Here is a 19,228-nt window from a genome sequence, read left to right as displayed (position 1 = left end):
ACAAATCTAACCTTTGTATAGTAGAGACAGAGTTTGACACACACTGGGCGCTGCACTACCAGCTGACCACAGTCAACCGGAGTATTGTTGCTGAGCCTGTCCACAACTTTATGACTACAGTATACCCATCTTCTCATACTCCCACCAGAATATGGTGCTGTCTCACAAAGCTCAAATCATGTCCTTTGAGCACCTTTGGAGCTTGGTGGAACGGGAGATTTGAATCCTGGATGTGCAGCCAACAATTCTGCAGGAACTGTGTGATGCTATCGTGTCGTTATGGAGCAAAATCTCTGAGGAATGCTTCCAGCACCTTGCTTAATCTGAATCATTAAGAAGTAATTATGTCCCCCTTCAGGGGCAAGGGTACCTAGACCCGGTTTGTAGAGTACGCTTGGGGAGTGTGATCGTGTGTACAGCGTCTCTTTATGTCTGTCTCCACGTTGGTTGAGTGTGGAGTAAGTGCATATGAGAGCATGAGGGTGGGAATGGATGTTTGTATCTGTGTGTGCCTGTATGTCTGTGTCTATATGTCAGGTTGGGTGTCAGGCGCCACCTCTCTGGGGACATCTCAGGCCCTCCAAGGTTTGGAGGCCTATCTCCCCCTACCACCACTTCCCCTGCCAGTGGCGGACTCCCTCAGACATCGGTGCGTTGGTGGTTCTTTGTGTCCGGGGGTGGGCGTCCAGGTACACACCGGCTCACTCCTTGGCGGCCGCTTATCGGGGCCTGGAGCCTGGGGCTCGCTCGGGCCACTTCGGAGGTGGGGTGCCCCCGGCCTCTCGGCCTGGGGCTCGGTCACTCAGGCACGGCTGGCTGCCGGCGGAGCTCACGGGTGCGTCACTGCAACTCCCCCTGGCTTCTGCTCCGCGGCTGCTGAGTGAGCCCTCATCTGGGACTCTCCTCAGCTCTTTCTGGGACAGTGGCGCGGCTGCCCCTCTGTTGGTCTTCCTTGGTCTCTTGTGTTCTGGGGGCCTCTGGATGTCTGGAGTTTTGATCTCCTCCATACCTGCTTCATGCCCTGGAGGACGGGGCTGTGGCCCCCCCACACCCTCTAGCAGATCATTACATGAAGGAACCTTTTAAAAAAACAAGCGCGTCCATGCTCACAGGTGTACACACGGGTGATCACACCCACAAACTACACCCTTTTTGGCTCCTACCTCAAAGCACCCTGTGTTCTGTTGATCTTATGTGCTGCACAATAATGTTTAATATTTAGTATTTACTGTCATATTCTCATATATCATTGTGATGCTGTTTATTCTATTACTCTTGTTCTCTTCTGCTTGTTTTCTTTTTTCTTTCTCAGCAGGTGATCCAGGTGATCGATATATGCATTTATTTATTTCTTTTTTTTTTTTTTTCTGCTCATTCTGTTGGTTTTTGTTTTTTGCCCTTCTCCCCCGTCCCTCTTCTCAGCTGTTTCTCTTTCCCTCTTTCTTTCCCCCAGTCAAGTCTGTCCCGTATTCAGTAAGTGAAAATAAAATAAACAATAAAAGGTGAATCAAATGGACCATTACGGCAAGGCTGGCATGGTCCATTTGGTAAAGTAAATCCGTTGGGCATCTTTCTTTGCCTTTAGACAACAATTCTGATGGCAAAAGAGCCAAACGGGACAGGCCAAAAAAAAAAGAAGAAAAAAAAGAAGTAATTATGTCAAAATCCAGCCACCCTGGTACTGTCAAGGTGTAACTAACATATCGAGTTAGAGATGCTGAGTGTACATAATTCTTGAATTATGATTAAAATAACATTCAGAGAATAAAACAAAACGAACATCAGAAATCGTTTGCAGTTAGCTACAAAACCACTTTATTGAAAAAGCAGATTATGTCATCTACAGTTAAATGATACGTCCCGATTTTAATACATTAAATAACTTTAGACTTTTTCATGTTTAGATAAATAGATCTAGTTTCCTTTTTTAAAATGAACCATCTAGGTAATCAAAACACTTAGCGATATAAAAGATGTGTGACAGGTATCCAGATGTGCTTATTGGAACTACGAGTAGGAGAAGATATCTTTTCTTTCCAAGTGATTTTTGACAGAATTATAAAATAAAATAAACTAGCCTTTTTATGTACAGGGTAACTACCTGTGTGCTATGCAGCAGAAACTGAAGTAGTACTTTTAAACAAGCGAATTAAGACATCTTTGAAGGGGATAAACTGGGCTTGTTAAGTCGTTGATAAAACACAAAAGTTCAGAAAATGCCTCATTCTTCAAGTATAGCACACATGACTTAACCCTTGTACAAAGTTGAGGTTAAACACATCAAATACGGGGGGAATGAATCACGTACAGTATGCAGTCCTTTTGTTCTTTTACACGTACTAGTCATTATTACATTCAAACGAATCTCATTACATCAGGTTACATTAAAAAGCCCTTTCGGCCTGTGGTGACCCCTGCCTTCAGTCTATGCTTCAGTCTCTGTTTTGGACACATTCAGTAGTATTTAATCAGACCTGCATGTATTACAGTATGAATAAAAGCACGGCCAGTGTTTGCAAGTAACAATTGGTGATTGTTTTACTCAAGTTTGCATACTTGACGGGTGGAGTTTAAGTGCTACGGTCAAAGTTTGACGTATGAGCTACTGGAGCATTAGCTGGAACATGTGTAAACTTCACATGTTTGAGATCCAGTATGGTACAAGAGAGAAGTTCAAACAAACACCAACAATTAGAGACAAACATCCGGAATATGGTAAGCAATGAACAGACAGCATCATCACAATCATTACCAGGTTTGAGAGCGCAAGGATCAGTGTGCTGGATGCTGCTGAGCCCTGCAAACACAGTGAGGTGCATGTGCCATGGCCCTGCCACTAATACGCACACACACACACACACACACACACACACACACACACACACACACACACACACGCATGCACGCACACACAATATTAGACATTATGACAAGTTGCTCTTATTTCAAATAAGCTCATATTGTTGGGGTTCATCTGCAGAAGTGCAGGATTTCTTTCAGAATTAAGAGCTTTCCTCACAAAAACAATGCTTTAAATATAATCAGGGAATGATCAACAGACTGCCAGTTCAATAAACACACTGATAACAGTCCAATGAAGAAGGTTGGGAATTTTAGTTTAAAATATTTAAGTCTCGTGTTGGTCTTCCTTTGCATATATGTATAGATATATATGCACATCACTCACTAAAAGACATACATATAAGTGCCTGCCAATGCACACACACACACACAAACACACACACACACAATCAAAGAAGGGGGTGTGGGTGGAACTCCCTAAAGAACACAGGTGGGACCAGCAGCTCCGTGTTCTCAGGTACATCCTCTCGAAACACAACAGCAGGCTTCATGGCAGACCAGAGAAAGACACACAAACAAACCTGTTCTGTCTTAAGGCATGTGGACAAGTGGAGATTCCTCATAGTAATGCACGATGTGCTGATGTGATTTAAAAAAAAAAAAAAAGTCTGCAAAAACATCAGGAAACAGCGCCCTGAACAGATCTGGAGCAAAAGGTATTTGTAGATAAGCGTTCAGTCTGTTTTAACCCGCTTGGTTTACCCATGGTAGCAGAGAGAGTGTGGCCTTTTATGTCTCTCTTTTAAGGAAATTCAGCTACTTCCTGGTTGAAACAAATGATCATATATGCTTACCTGCATGACAATCACCAGCCTATCAAAACGACACTGTCCCAGTCTTGTAGCTTTAAAAACTGTTTGAATAAACTGTCTTTAGCCAAGAATATACCCTATATAGTTTAAAACAAGGAGTTCTCACACTTTTTTACTGGGGGAAATTTTTTTCCACAACCACTATATTATAAACCCTAAACAGATTAATTGTGTTTAGTGTCACCAGATGCTGTGGGCTGATATTTCTCCATGCGCGCCAGCAACCCAGCGGTCTAATACACCGAGCTAAATAGTAACAGGAACATTATAATGCACCCTGAGAGAAGTAAGAGCTGGTGACAGACTGATATGATGTTTCCCAACCTAATGTGGGAGGGAAATAATGGATCCAATATGCTGCTTTTACTGGCGCAAATAGTTCCAGTCTATATCTGTGAATTTAAACAATGAAGTTCAGTTTTCTAACTTACAGGAATTTATTCTGAGGACCACTTAGCAATAGGTTGCGGACCCCTGGGGATCCTCAGACCCCACTTTGAGAACTGTAGATAAAAAAAAGAGCTAATGAATGCTTTATTTTTGGAAATTTCTCCAACAGTGAGTCACAGCTGGAATTTTTCCTGTGAGCTGTGGACATCTGCCTTGTGCGACTGCTGAGTGTCCTTTAGTGTTGCACCAAAAGCCCTAATCCTCTGTATTTAAAGACTTATCTCCGGCTAATCTCTTAAGACGTTAGGATTAAGCTAAGTCTTAATCTTAATGATATAACTTTGATGACTTGTGGTGTGATGACAGAAGGCATGAAGATAAATTTAAAAGGGTCTGAAATAAAGATTAATATTTGTTTTACATTTTGTAGGATTTAACTACAACGTATAGCTGCCTCTATACAATCTGTGCGATGGGACTGCTCATCTGTTGTCTGTTAAAGACAGAGAATGATAACATTGGTTCAGTCAGGGAGCACATGACCAAAAGAAGTATTTTCTATTTGGCCTGGTCTGGGACTCCCTTGTCCTTAGAGCACCAGCGTGAAACTCCATCTCCTGTGATGGAGATGGGTTGCAATGTGACTTGCAGGTGTGTAGTACCTGTATGCAGGCTAAAGCTTATTAAATAGTGCACCCTGTATGTGATTTGCTAATTGGATCTGTAGAAGGCGGTGAGCTGAGAAGAAGAAGAAGAAGAGTGCACCCAAGCCTAGTTTCAAGGCCTGCCTGAACTAATGCGATGCTTGATTTGTAAGCTTTCTATGGTGAGTAAGGGCTAAAAGAAACTCATTTCACTGGGTGTACAAAGTGGGACAAAACAACTGAAGGCAAATACTATTTGATCCTGGTCTGCTCCTACAAAGCCTGTGAATCTCTGACAGGCATGAAGAGGCTCTGTGTCCTGGAGGAGAAATGATACAACAGACCAAAAGCTTCCGAGGCTTTAGACTGATTCTACCATGAGCGCAGCAACATTAAAAAGAAAACAACAAAACAAGAATCTACATCTAAGATCTGATGTGGAAAATGTCTGCAAAATATATATCCATATATAAAAGACAATCTATGTGCATCTAAAATTTTCTGTCATCATATAATCATTAATTAAGACACTGCTTGTGACTTCTAAGTGGAATGTCAGTCCGTCCTCTGGGCTTGTGGTGCTACTCTGCATCGGTGATGTCGAGGTGGTGCAAGGGTGACAGTTTTTCATCACAGCCCTGTGTCATGAATGCTGGGTGTCCATTGCATAGCCTTTAGCAGGACTCCATTTCAGTGTTAGAAGCTACACGGGGAGAGCCCACTCTGAAGGCACGGCATGCCCACCGTTGGGCCTGTCCGGCCCAGCCAGCACTGGAATGCAGTGGCTCGTTCCCCGGCCTTCCTGACGCTAACATCAGCAGCGTTCTCAGATGTGACAGCACTGGTGAATTCACGTGGTAAATTGCTTCAGTCAAAGCATAAGAGTGAAAGATACAGAAAGGATGAGAGAGAAAGCAAGGAGAGAGTTGAATTTGCGCTTTCTCCTCCAATCCAGAAACCCTCTTTCTGATGAATGTGCTGGGGTCAGGAGGTGTGACGTCATCAGGGGCCTCTGGGTGAGCTGGCGTGTTGACTTTCAGGGTTAGGCGCCCAAGGGGGAGGGGGATGGAAAGGACCACAAATGGAGGGTAAGGGAGGGACCCTTTTCCCCAACCCTAGCATGTAATAGCAGGGCTTGTGGTGGGAGCTGCACTGTGTGTGTTAGTCCACGGACTGGCTGTCCAGCTGAGGACGGGGGCAGTAACTCAGATGGCCACAGAGAGGCTTCTCTGGAACTGCTGAAGAGGGTGCAGGCCTTTTTTTGCCCACTGCTGGTGTCCCAGATCACCTGGGATGTGGAGCTTAGTTCTCCCAATCACAGTTCAGTGACATGGAGAGGGTAGCTGGGGGGCGCATGGGCAGGAACCTGCGACTGGAGCCGAAGGATGTGGCAGTCGTGGCAGAGCAGGTGGCCTTCCAGTGGATAACAGCGGTGCCTTTCCTCATCATTTAACTGGAGACCGCAGTCCTGAAATAAATATAATTACATATATTTAATAATCACGCTCACACATATTAATAAAAATCCATTTAGACACTATAAAACATGTATTTTACATGCACTGGTAAATTTTGAGGTTTTATGCTATTTTGCTTCCAAAATGTCTCAGACTGGTGGAACAATCATACAGTCAGGCATTTACCTTTTGCTAATTTGAGATTTTACACATGAACTTCAGACATTTTCAGCAGAATTGTGTTGGGATGATTTCAAAAGGAGGAAACAGCAGGAAAGAGTGTACTTCAAAGACCGAAGCTGGCAATGTGGTTTAGATGAGAGAGCTGCCTGGGCAGAGCACGCCGGAGGCAGCACACATGGTGCTACTTTGACTACTGGCTGTACATTTTGCAGATCAGAACAAAAACCCCAAATTACCCATCGACCTTTTCAGAAGTGAGCTTGCAGCTTAAAGACTGTCTAATTTCATCTGACGTTTCCACTGTCACATGGATCTCTTGGGTGCATGCACTACTTGGCACGAGTAAGCAAACACCTTTTGTCTTTTTAAGTAAAATAGTAGATGTTTATGATCCACAACCTTCTCTGTGATCTTCCTATTTTCCACTTGCCTGATAACTTCATCTTCAATCCTTTGTCCGATATATCAACCATCCCTTCTCTGCACATGTCCAAACCATCTCGACCTGAGCTGTTCCTCTGATATACTCATTTCTAAGCTTGTCTGTTCCAGTGATTCACAACAAATATCCAGGTTTCTGCTGTGCATATTTAAATAGTGAACTGTAGACCTGCGATACAAAGTAACTGGAGAGGTTTTAAAGTAATAATTATAAGCTTTCAATATTTAACCAGTAAATATTGAATTTCAAACATATATCTTTAAAATCAGATTTCTTTCTTATATTTTAAGCCCAAAATCTCCACCTATAGCTACCAAACTTTCAATTTTTGGAGCAGTCTATATCCTGAAGGTTTTAATAGCATTCAGAGTCACATTTATGGAAGATTTTACTCTTAAAAACTTGGGGGGGAAAGTATTTTTTTCCTGTTGATAACAGCAAAAACAGATTTCAACAAATTAAGCCACCTGCAATATAAAAGTACTTTGCTCAGTGTAAAGTTATTAGTTAGTTTTTAATTATTTTTACTGTCTTTACCTGTAGTTTCTTTCCTTAAAGAAATAATTTGAGATTTTGGGAAACAGGCTTGTTTGCAGAAAATGAACAGATGAGAAAACTAATTAGTGACACCAAGTTGTGCCAGTGACTTCAGTGTGGGCGTCTTTCTGGACCCTCGTTGTAAACAGGGTGCTGACTCTGAGACAAATCATAGACAGTGAGTGGGTTTATCCTTGAAGAGTTCAGATGTCCAGAGGAAACTGTGGGTTTGAGAAAAGCTGCCTCCAAAGACGGGGATAGAGGCTGTGCAAATTGTATGCTTTGATGAATGAGCACACTGATCTCTGAGCCTGCAGAGGAATTCTGCGCATGGCTGACACGACGAGACCCCGATGTGGACCCTGACCATGTTGGAGGGATTACATAAACTGACTGCTAACCACTCGGGTGATTTAAAACCGGATAAACAGCTTAAAAATGTACATATTATAAATGAATTTTCACTGTGCATCAATGTGATTCTCGCTGTATTTTCAAAAATCCAACTGTCGTGTTACAGCATTACAGAAAAAACATTTTTTTTCCCCTCAATATGTAATTATTTACCATCTTCAGAATGATTCAACTGCAGACTTTACCCTTCCTGTCCATAAGCCTCCCTCTCACCCCCCATTCAGAGCTCCACTGAATGATTACCCGCTGCTTATATAACGATCTGATGCATTTCTATGAAGCGGAACCTCAGCCATTCAGACATATGCAAGTTGTATCCTGCTCAGGGGATAGTAAAAATGATCTCACGATTTAGAAAAAAAACCCTGCTCAATCGCTGCAGGGAGGCGTGAAATGTTTATTTGTTTCACTAAACATTCATGGCACACTTGAACTAAAAAAAAAATCTAGCAGCCAAGTTGAGCGACAGGATGACTGAGATGTCAGAAGCTGGGTTTAAGCAGCAAGCCCCCAGCCGAGCTGCAATGCGCTTTGTCAATGAGTCACATATTGAGCTGTAACCTTTGGTTGATATCCATCAGTATGTTTTTTTTCCCCTGTCTGTGTCTCATTCATTCCACAAGAGCAGTGATTCACACTCGTTGGTAGAAAACAGTGAGTCTATTCTTATCCCACGATTTGGAGATCTTACCACAGTTCACTGTGTTTACGGGACTAAGCAGATGTGCACGTGTGTTAGTGTGTGTGTGTGTGTGTGCTAAAGTAGTGTGCAAATATGTCCTTGTGTGTGTTTTTATAATTTCAACCGCCTCAAAAGTTGAATCACGCACAGTGATGCTTAATTCACTCTAATCAAATCCCAGGCATGGCAGATCACTCTTACTCATACCTTGTGAAGTGTGTGTGAGAAAGAGAGACTACAGTCAGTGTACGCAGTCGAAGTGACTCACCTCACAATGGTAGCACTCCACGTGGTAGTCCTTGTCCATAGAAACAACGCGAATAGTTTCCTCAGAGCCCTGTGGAGACAAACACACAGAAAGTGATGAGTTTGATGTTTGAGCCCTGCAGCTTTTATTATTAATTTTTGATTCATTCATTCTACTTTTATCTAAAACATATTGGCTTTTATTTTCACCTTCAAAGCAAAAGCTTTTGTTTGCTTTGGTTTTTGTACATTTTTTCTGTAAGCATCTCCCTGTTGGTGATTGTGTGCTAGTAAGAGATCATTAAAAAGAAAATCCATGAAAAATTCAATGAAAAAGAAAATCGGACGATTCTTCCCTCACAGGGCGCCGCTATGTGGAGCTGTTATTTTTCGATTGCTTTGGGAAGTTATATTCTGACTTTGTGCTCGTTTGAATCTGCAGTGGGTGTAGTGGATCTCCTTGAGTGTGTCAGAAGGGCGACTCTTCAAGTTGAATTTTTGAGAATGCAGATGTAAATGAAGACAGTCAAATCTGGTGAGAAAGTGAGTGATGAGTGAGAATTAGGTTGTTCTATGTGAAGGTGCAGTTTGGGTCAGTTGTGGTGAATGTTCTCCCTCAGACACGTTGGGATGTTACAGAAAACCTCAACACTCTGACAAAGATCCCAGGGGGGAAAAATCACGCTGTAAATGTTTGTGAATCTGAGCTTGGACACCTGCTCCCGGTTGGTATCTGAGTTGTAGCAGCATCTCTTATTGCCGTTCTTGATCCCAGATTAGATTTTGCCACCTCTTTTACATAGATTCGGAAAAAATTAGTTACATGAATGAGCCTTTTTGCAAATACACCCGACGTTCACATGATTAATGTCAAATTCTGGTCTCTGAGTCCAACCAAAGTCATCAGTAACACTCAAAAACGGCAAGATGTAATATTGTTTTGCTCGTTACCTGGGCTGGAAGGATGGGCTGGTTACATGAGGCACACTTGGGGGCAAAAACCCTGTAATGGAAAAAAAATCGTCAACCTTGTGTTTAACTCAACTAAATCTAAAAGTTGTTTTTAGACATATAATACACATTCATACCCAATTTTTGGATGCTGTTTAAAATGTAAACAAAAACAGAATGCAATACAAATCTCACAAACCTATATTTTACTCACAATAGAACAGAAAACATATCAATGGCTCAAGCTGAGAAAATCTACCACTTTAAGGGAAAAAAATTGGCTCATTTTTCATTTGCTGGCAGCAACACATCTCAAAAAACTTAGGACGAGGCCATGTTTATCACTGTGTACCAACAACAGATGGGATGGGCGCAACAAATGATTGCTCTTGCCATTAAATTCAAATTGATGTAATATTTATCACGAAATAATTAAATATTTCAATTTAAACATGTGACATGATAATTAAATATGAGTTTATGAGAATTGCAAATCGTGGCTTTCTGTTTTCATCCCAACTTTTTTGGAATTGTGGTTGTAAATACCAGGACAATAATTAAACAAACAGGAGGGTGTGGCGTACCCCCGTGACACCTGGCAGACTGAGACAGACTGCTTCTTTGTGCCAAACATTACTTTTACGTGCTGAGCTGTTTGTTTACAAAACGATCGTCTTCTTACGTGTGGTAGTCTTTGACACAGTAGATGTTGTTCTCAACGTCCACAGTGAAAGGCACTCCATCTAGACCCTCCTTACACACAACACAGCGGAAACAGCCGGGATGGTAGGACTTGCCTAGTGCCTGAAGGATCTAAACTCCCACACAGAAAAAAATAGAGAAGAAAATAGAAGATAATAATAGTTCTTATATAGGACTTAAATAACAGGTATGGACATGCAGTAGGACATAATAGGCAGAAAAAGGGTTACACTCTCTAAAGGGCTGTCCAATTTTTTATTGGAATAGGGTTATTCAGACAGTATGTGAGATTGCTGGAGTGAAGGTCTCAAATATAATTGACTTTGGACTCCTGCAGGACAAAAAGATGATAACTTTATCTTGGAGAAAAATTGATGTAGCTATAGATATATGTATGAGTGAAGGAAATTATATCTTGGAAAAATACTGGATTATACAACACTACATCTTTTTTATCTGTATCTTCTTTAAAATTCTTTGTTAAATATGTAAAGTAAAAATTCTCTGTTCTCCTCTAACGGTTGTGAAAACACAGCAGCATGCTTAATTGCTGAATCAGATTAATGATTTTTATTAAAAACGTGGTTGATAAGGAAAAAAAGGTCTTCGTTGCTCAAGGCTCTTACCATCTCCATGATGAGGTGACCACACACAAAGCACTTCTCAGCCGTCTGCTGGAAACCAGAGTACTGTGGGTGAAACCAGACACGCAGATTATCATGCTGAGTATTGCTTTTTTGGATACTGTTGCACTGACTGACCTTGCAATCTAAAGCAATGCTTCACACTTTCTGCATGAAAACATGTTTCAATCTTGTATTTATCTACAGAGGGAATTGCTTGTTAAATGAGATCAGTTATGCCCTTTTCACCTCTATATCTTTATTTTTGAACTCTGCGTGAATTACAATTAAAAACAATTCTTATTTGTGTCATACTGAATGTAAATGTAGCCTCAAAAAAGCTGTTACAGTTTCGCTCACTTTCACTCACTTTGGCTGGCTGCATCTTCTAATGGTTCACTTACACCAGAGCAAAAATAGGATGTCAACCACCTAGCAACTAAGCAGAATTGTTTGTTTCCCAGTGACTGTATTATTATTATTTTTTTGTTTTGTTTTGCTTTGAGCGTGTGGCACATTCAATTTCTGTGGGACCTCTGTGCTCTCAGTCAGAGCTGTGCGTGTCAAATGACCATATAAGGATATCATCTCTCTGACATTGTACAGAACCAAGAGCTGAAAAAACTGCCAGTGTTCAGTGTTTTGAAGCGTGAGCTGTTGAGCTATTCAACCTTAATGTGTTGACCTCATTATTTGTAACTTTGACCATGTTAAATGTAACAGTTTAATTATGAAAGGAAATAAATAAAAGCATAATAGATACACTTTATAATGAGATGACCAGGCTTTATTTAGAATCATCTCATCATTCTCTTAGCCTCCATTACTTTTTTTTACAGCTATAACTAATTCGTCAAAGATTCCTTCATGTTGAGGGAGTTTAGTGCCCTCTGTCTTCTACAGGAAATAAAACACTCGCCAACACATCAGTAGCTCCTTCCCTTCAAACCTGAAGCCCAGGCGAATAATTAAAGCGACCATCTGCAGCACACAACCCCCTCTGGGTCGTGACCTGATTGATACAGAGGGGCCTGCTAATGGAGACACTGCTACCAGGTGGAGGTGGTAGGTCATGATGGGCAGGCTGCCCCCTGCCCTGACATCTCTGCTCTGAATCTACCATCTGCCAGCACCTCCCCCCACCTATGAAGCACCCCCAGGGTGACAGCCCAGACTAGCTGTGCATCAGCCGTAGGAGGGAGGCGGAAGGAGATTAGTCTCATCCCGACATCTCAAAGGTGTTGATTGTAAATTGCAAAACAGGAATCTGAGTGTTTCCTAACAGGCCAGCAGGTTACAGGAAAGCTGCCTATAAACAGGAAGTACTGTCAGCACATGAGGCTAACAGTTATGGTGTAATCTGGACAACAAAACCAATTTCAACATCTGCGTTAGAGGAAGTGTTTGCAGCCACCTTCCTTGTTTGAAATCAGTTACATTTTATTCAAATCACATACAGCTAGAGTAAACAAAATATGATGGTCACGATTCTCAGTGTTCAGTGGAGCATGAGATCAGGTCCAGTGTCTGGCCTGTTAACCTGCAGCAGATGGACCAGGAGTCTGAGAGCTGCAGCTGTCCAACCCTCCTCCTCCTTCTCCACCTCCTAATTGTAAGTGCCGGGGAGCAGCTCGCAGTGTAATTGAGCTCCTTGGGGAAATTATTAGTGTGAATTGAAGGGGTGGTGCTAAAGCCCTAATTGTAGCTGTTCAGTGTTTTTCCTCCAGAGGGTTCAAGAATGTAGCCTGAGGTCCTAATTCTTCGCTCTTTCTGCTCCACCTGCATCCCCGTCTGACTCCAGCATGAGGCAAACACACAGTGATGCACTCATCACAGAACAAAATCAATAACCATGAGAGCACTTACCAGAAAGTCCTCCTCACAGTAGACCTTTCCATTGACATTGTAGAACGCTTTCCCTCGTAGCCTCCTCCCTGAAAAGATGAACGGCAAATTAAAAATGCAACATGCAAAGATGTATATAGACTATATAGTCAAAAGTATGTGGATGCTCATAGTTTTGTACTTTGGATCTAGAAATCTTAAGGCACAGACCCTTACAGTAAACAAGAGAACCGCTTATATACAGTGGGAATATTATTTCTCATCTCCTTGCATTCATTTGCTATTTTGTTGTCTACCAACAACCAAACAGTGTGACGAGGGATTTTCTGACAACCAAACATTATTATAGCACACTGTACTTTACAGTATACCACAAGTGGACATCAAGGTATGAATTATTTTTTTTGTAACGGTACATTTTAAGCAGTTCTTTCCTTTAACAACAAAAAAAACAACTAAAAAAAGTTGACGTGAGCCCCAGACTTTATGTGTAGTTGTTACATTTTGGGAATTACGAATAAGTGATACAGCAAAGGTCTTGGTTAACCTACTGAAAGAAGAAGAAGAAAGACAACTATCACAAAAGCCATGTGTCTTTTGACTTCAGCTGGACTGAATGATCATCATCACTGTCATCTGTCAGTACAGTTTGGGTAATAATAAAAAAGCACTTTGCAAATGAAACATCTGAGAGAAATAGGCCAACATCAAAATAGTGGTAGACCGTTCAAAAGTGTCTGATTTAAAAGTGTCTTTTCCAGTGAAGGCAAGGTATCTGCCAGTGGACTGATGACATCCAGATGTTACAAACTGAATCAAAAGGAGAACTAATGATATGTCAGAGGACACAAAGGCTATTTTCTGAACATATAAATATAGTCATCCCTTTAAATTCTGGCTTACACAAAAATTGTGAAAACCATTGCACTGAACATTGTTGCACACCAACCTTAGCCAAGTTTAGTGTAAAACCGTAAAAACCATCCCAGAATACTAGAGAAAGCAAAGAGATGAGCTTATCCAATTTTCCACTTTTTAAAATCTGATGATAAAATAGTCGATTTTCTTTATTGCTGGTTTGCAGATTTCTGTCACAGCTGCACCATCCACCCACTGTTTAAACCTACTGTTTGTAAAGGACATGAAAAGGAAGCTGAATTCGGAATAGAAGAAAGATAGCTTAAATGAAAGAATGTCGGCCTTCTAGTGAAGAGCAGTTAAAATTGCATGTCGCAGGTAGAGAATGAACTGAGTAGCTGCACCGAGGTCCAGTATTAGAAAAATAAATTGTATCTTGAAATACGAATCCTCCCGCAGACATCAATAATAAAAATATGGAAGAGAAAATGTGCACTTTTAGACTGTATTTGTTAGGTTATCACTTCTTTGCCCCCCAAAAACTAAAAAAACTAAAAAATAAACAATTAACCAATTATTTCAGACAGAACATGCGATATAACACTTCTGTTAACTTTTACATGCAAAAACACATCCTACTGTATCCTTTTCTTTTATCTGCCACGGCCACAGCACACAGAGTGCGGAGCAGATGGTTCGCTAAAAAAAGGCAACTTTCTGCCTCCGTTTAATTACCTCAACCATTGATCCCGACAAGAATCCATTCACAACCCATACACAATCAATACAGCAGGCTGCTTGCCAAACCTCCCCCAAAAATCTCCACTCTTCCCTGCTATTGTGCACTGCTCACAGACAGACCAACAATAGCAGACTGGAGGGAGGATGTCCCTTATTCTGACACATACAGAAAACGACAACCAGCTTTTCAACACCGCTTCATTATTCTAAATAACTTTAAAACCCTAAAAAACGTGTTGTCGCCTCTTGGCCAGGACTCCCTTGCAAAAGAGGTTTTTAATCTCAATGGGACTTTTCCTGGTTAAATAAAGGTTAATAATAATAAATAAAAGTCACAGGCCCACAACACATAAACATGTCCACACTGTGAGCCCGGGTTCAGGACACCGAGCTTCTAGCGCAGAGTGAGAACACTGAATTCCTCTGGGTTAGACTTCATTCATCAGAATCCAAGTTTGAATCCAAACTGAAAAGGAAATTCTGCTGCGGGCTGGCTTCTACAGCCCCCTGCCATGCATCTCACACTGCTCGCCCATTCAAATTCATTTAACAGCAGCGGTGTCTCTGTGGCAGCACGATGACTTCACCCAAGCCTGGCAGACGAAACCCATGGATCTCATAAATCTGCAGGATTAGTCAGATTTAATTGTCGTCCTGAGCCACCACTGATTTTATGGGTGTCCCAGCATGAAAAATATGCTGCTTTTTTTTTTTAACTTAAATTTATGCAGTCGCTATATTTCATACACATGCACTCACATGCACTCACACACACACACACTGTCACAATGCTGGGAGATGGCAATACATTAACATCCACATAAATGGCTGGAGCAGCAGAGGAATGTTGTCCACACAATAGGTGAGACTTTTAAGACTTTGAGACTGAGGAGCAATTAGCATTTTGGTAGCGAGGAGCAAAAAAGAAAAGGAGGATTGAAGAAGAGCTCTTCATAGATGAGACTTTGAAGGGGCTAAACTGGCAGGAGCAGTGAGATTATAGTGAACAGTGCAGCAGCAGGGGCTGCGAGGTGTTGCTGTGTGCTGGTCTGTGGCCTCTGCTCTGGAGTTTGGGGTCTGGAAGGTGAATACAAAGGCCCCAGTGCTGATGACTGTGTGGAGCGCTGCTAGGGGAGCAGGCCGACTGAGCAAACGGGGACATTCTTTCTGCCTGAGGTCACTAGCTGGTCCCATTCATCCCCCCCGCACCTCTCCAGCACCCGCTCTCTGCCCACTTCCATCACCAAGAAAAAGAGGGGGAGGGCTCCATGCCTCCCTCTCGCTCCTTTGGCCTTTTGTGACCAGACATTGCTGCAGAGGGGCCGAATGTCCTCACAGTCCTGCAAGGCATTGAATCAGTAGCTCTATTTATATTTTGCAATCTACCTGCAGGTTTTACAGAGCCTGATCCATGATTATAGCTCAGTCAAATTGCTCCCATTAGGCCCCTGACTGCATGTAAACTTGAGCATATTTTACCCATCCTGGCATCATAGACTAGCTAGATGTGCAGTTTGGGATTTACTTTAAAACCCTTTTCTCATTTTCATGTCTCACTCTGCTTGCTTGTCTTAGTTATTACTTTTAGAAGTTCCAACCAGAGGTTGTGTTAGACTTTGTCATCGCCTTTCATTTTGATGGACAGGGTTGTGAAGTTTCCTAACTTATTTTCTCATTACCTACCTACAAATAAAAAGAGTATCCATTGATGGGGACATCAATGCATAAGGGACAAATAATGGTACATCACAAAAAAGAATAGAAATGTAAAAAATCTGCTGTAAGGTCACTCCACATGTCAGCAGCAAAAGAAACAGATTCGACAGTTCAAGCGGAGGCACTAAAACAACCTTGTGTCTAAACTAGCAAATATAAGGTGACTTGAGCTGGGTGCTTGATTGAGTGTAATCAAATGCATCAAAGAGGGCTGCTGCAGAGGCGAAAGCTTTTTGTGTCCGATTTTATTTTATTCTGAAGGGCAAACTCTGTCCAACCTCGCTCTGCTGCTACACCCAAAACTGAAATAACCAGCATCATGTTTCCAGCAGGAAAGTGATTGTAATTTAACAAAAGTTTTTTATGATTAAACTTTCCAATGCTGCAAGCGCTTAGGTTCATTTTGCCTGCCTAATCTGCTCCTTCTGCATGAGGAACCAGCTGCACCCATGACTCAGTCGTAATCACGCTCCGACACCTCACTGGAGGATTCAACCGTGTATGTTTAATTTTAGGTTGTATATATAGAAGACAGCAACTGGTGTGTTTATTTAATATTTTGATGAATCCACCATCTAATCCATCAAAAAGACTGACAGACTTCAGATTTTTCCATCACTTTTTAAAAAAAAGAAAAACATTTAGTTAACTGGAGTCAATTTTCAATTGATTCAATTTTAAGTCAAAAGTTGACACAGGGCACTTTAATTTCAAACCATACTCGCATTATTTTGACATCACAGCATTTGAAACTAGAGGTTTACAACTGATTTTGTTAGGTTATTTACACAGTCATAGTATTTACTTAATTTCATAGTTTATATTTTATAGGGACAGGTATGCAACATGCCTAACAGCACAGAGCTAATTTTCAATAGCATTTAAAATCCATGAACGTCAGCACACCACATGCATATGAGTTTGGTATGGTTTATAATGACACATAATGATGAGTGATTTTCTCCTCTCCCTCTTTCTGCTCCTGACCTCTGCACGTATGACGGCCGCGTGCAATTTTTGGTCATTTACAAATCTCAGCTCATCTGTTAGTGCATGCATTTTGAATGCTGGTGTTGCCATGGAAATAAAGACTGATGTGTCACCATGGCGAAGGTATCATTCGGCTAAATTTTCCTCTGGTATGGCAGTTTCGGTTAAGCCTATTCAGTCAAAAAAGAAAGAAAAAACCCAGCAGGAGTCACTCGTCTTCACTGAAAGGATAGGAATCATTTCATTGGGCATCCAGGTTGTTTAGACGCTTTCACCTAAAATGAGAGCTGTGTATTTTTTCTACACAATGTTAGTGTGTCTGAGATTCATCCTTGGATCATGTGGGAGATGTGGCCTTTTCTATGACTACCAAAATGAGAATGTAGGAATCTTATTTTTGCATAATACAAAAAGAAGATTTAACACGTTGCAGTGACTTTGTTAAGTTGCATGCTGTTTCTGGTCTGAATAATTTTTTCCTACCGATAAGATACAGATGTAATTGTGATCTTTTGTACATTTTGGATGCAGGACATGTGTCGACTATTCTCTGCAACTCTAGAAAACTGACAAAAAATCCAACCCTTAAGGTTAAGTTCATGGCTGGAGTTCAAATAGAAGTGAAGATGACAGGATTTCATTCAGTGTAACCTGAGCTCATGGTATGCACATGAAGCTCGACCCAAGACTTCCAAAGCCACAGAGAGTCCCCCCTTTGGATAGTACTTTATGAACATTGAGGAATTATTATGATAGGTTTACTTTGAAAATCTTTGTGTTATCTCTTTTGATTTTTTTAAGGACAGGCATTTATTAAACAGAGTGAAAAAGTGTTACTTCTCTAGTCATGGTATATGTCTAGCACACACACACACACACACACACACACACACACACACACACACACACACACACACACACACACACACACACACACACACACACACACACACACATTAATTTTCTGTTGCAGCAATGGTAAGTTACTGACTTTTTCAACTGTTGGGCTTGATAGCTTTACCTGGATTAGTGCACTGAATATGAAGCTGAAGATTTAAAGGAAGGAAATAATAAAGTTTTCATAAATATGATGAATTAAACTATGGGTAGAGAAATGAAGCATGCTTTACGTTTCTTTAGTTTGACTGACATTTTCCAGTCCAGTCCATTAACAATGGAAGTCTGAATTAAGACCTCAATAGCAGACTTTTTAACTGCAGCCTAAAAGGTGTTGCTCTCTTTGCAGCAGCTCAGTTGCATCAGCTGAGCTTATAGCAGCCACATGCTGCGAAGAGAAAGGGGAACATTTCAGAGTTTGACACAAAATAATTTCTTTAGTAGAAAAAAATGAAAACCAAGCCTCTATTTTTTTTAATGGTTCATAGTAGGGCTTTCCAGCTTTGGCAGAAATCATGAATCATGACTACTGAGGTTACAAACACTTATAATCACAAACTTTAAGCAAAGAAAGAAGAAGAAAAAAACAGTGTGTCCTTTTAATTTGTCCATTTGAGTGTCCATAATCTTTAAATGACGAAATACATATGAACTAAAATGAACTTCAAAACTTTGCAGCGAGTGAACATGAATTCATAACGCTTTTTGGACTGTCAGTTGAAACTGATCCATTGATTTTGCAGCCTTACACTCTAAAAACTGATGAAATATTATTAAAACATTTTCCATGACGATCTCCCCAGACTTGATTGCTGGCCCTGTCTCTTTCTATCTAAAGATCTTTAGATATAAACCAATTGCAAAACGATATGAAGAAGACAATCGTGTTCCTTAATGATCTGTCACATATCATATCACATAGAATCCCGTTTCCCATCATATACTTAGGTTTTGTACCTGGTGGAGTAACAGTGGCACCTGCATTCTCAAGCCGCTGCTGCCTTGAACTTGTGAAACTGTTGTTATCTGCGTTTGCATTGACGTCAGAAGTCAAACATAAGCCAGTAAGAACAATTAAGCAGATATCAATCAGCTTAAACCCTTTAGCTTGGTGATTGGGTCTAATACGGTAAAATAAATTGTCAGCATAAAACAGACAACGCACAATATAATCTTTTACCATTAACCTTTGAATTGCTGATCTACTGAGCTGACCTTTTGACCAGATAGAAAAGC

At 41.1% G+C, this 19,228-nt stretch overlaps 1 protein-coding gene across 1 annotated transcript in view; it reads right to left on the bottom strand.

Annotated features, from left to right (window-relative positions):
• Positions 1 to 5,700: 5,700 nt before the first annotated feature.
• Positions 5,701 to 19,228, bottom strand: part of wtip (WT1 interacting protein) — a 36,491-nt gene continuing 22,963 nt past the window's right edge. The window contains exons 3-8 of the mRNA XM_026174046.2: positions 12,812 to 12,879; positions 10,949 to 11,011; positions 10,303 to 10,433; positions 9,621 to 9,672; positions 8,692 to 8,760; positions 5,701 to 6,176 (exon numbers count right to left, since the gene is read on the bottom strand). Of these exons, the coding sequence (XP_026029831.1) occupies positions 6,024 to 6,176; positions 8,692 to 8,760; positions 9,621 to 9,672; positions 10,303 to 10,433; positions 10,949 to 11,011; positions 12,812 to 12,879 (536 nt within the window). The 3' untranslated portion in view covers positions 5,701 to 6,023. The remainder of the gene's footprint in view (positions 6,177 to 8,691; positions 8,761 to 9,620; positions 9,673 to 10,302; positions 10,434 to 10,948; positions 11,012 to 12,811; positions 12,880 to 19,228) is intronic.

Source organism: Astatotilapia calliptera, chromosome 1 (assembly GCF_964374335.1).
Source record: "Astatotilapia calliptera chromosome 1, fAstCal68.1, whole genome shotgun sequence".
Lineage (NCBI taxonomy): Eukaryota > Metazoa > Chordata > Actinopteri > Cichliformes > Cichlidae > Astatotilapia > Astatotilapia calliptera.
This window is presented reverse-complemented; position numbering and strand designations above follow the sequence as displayed.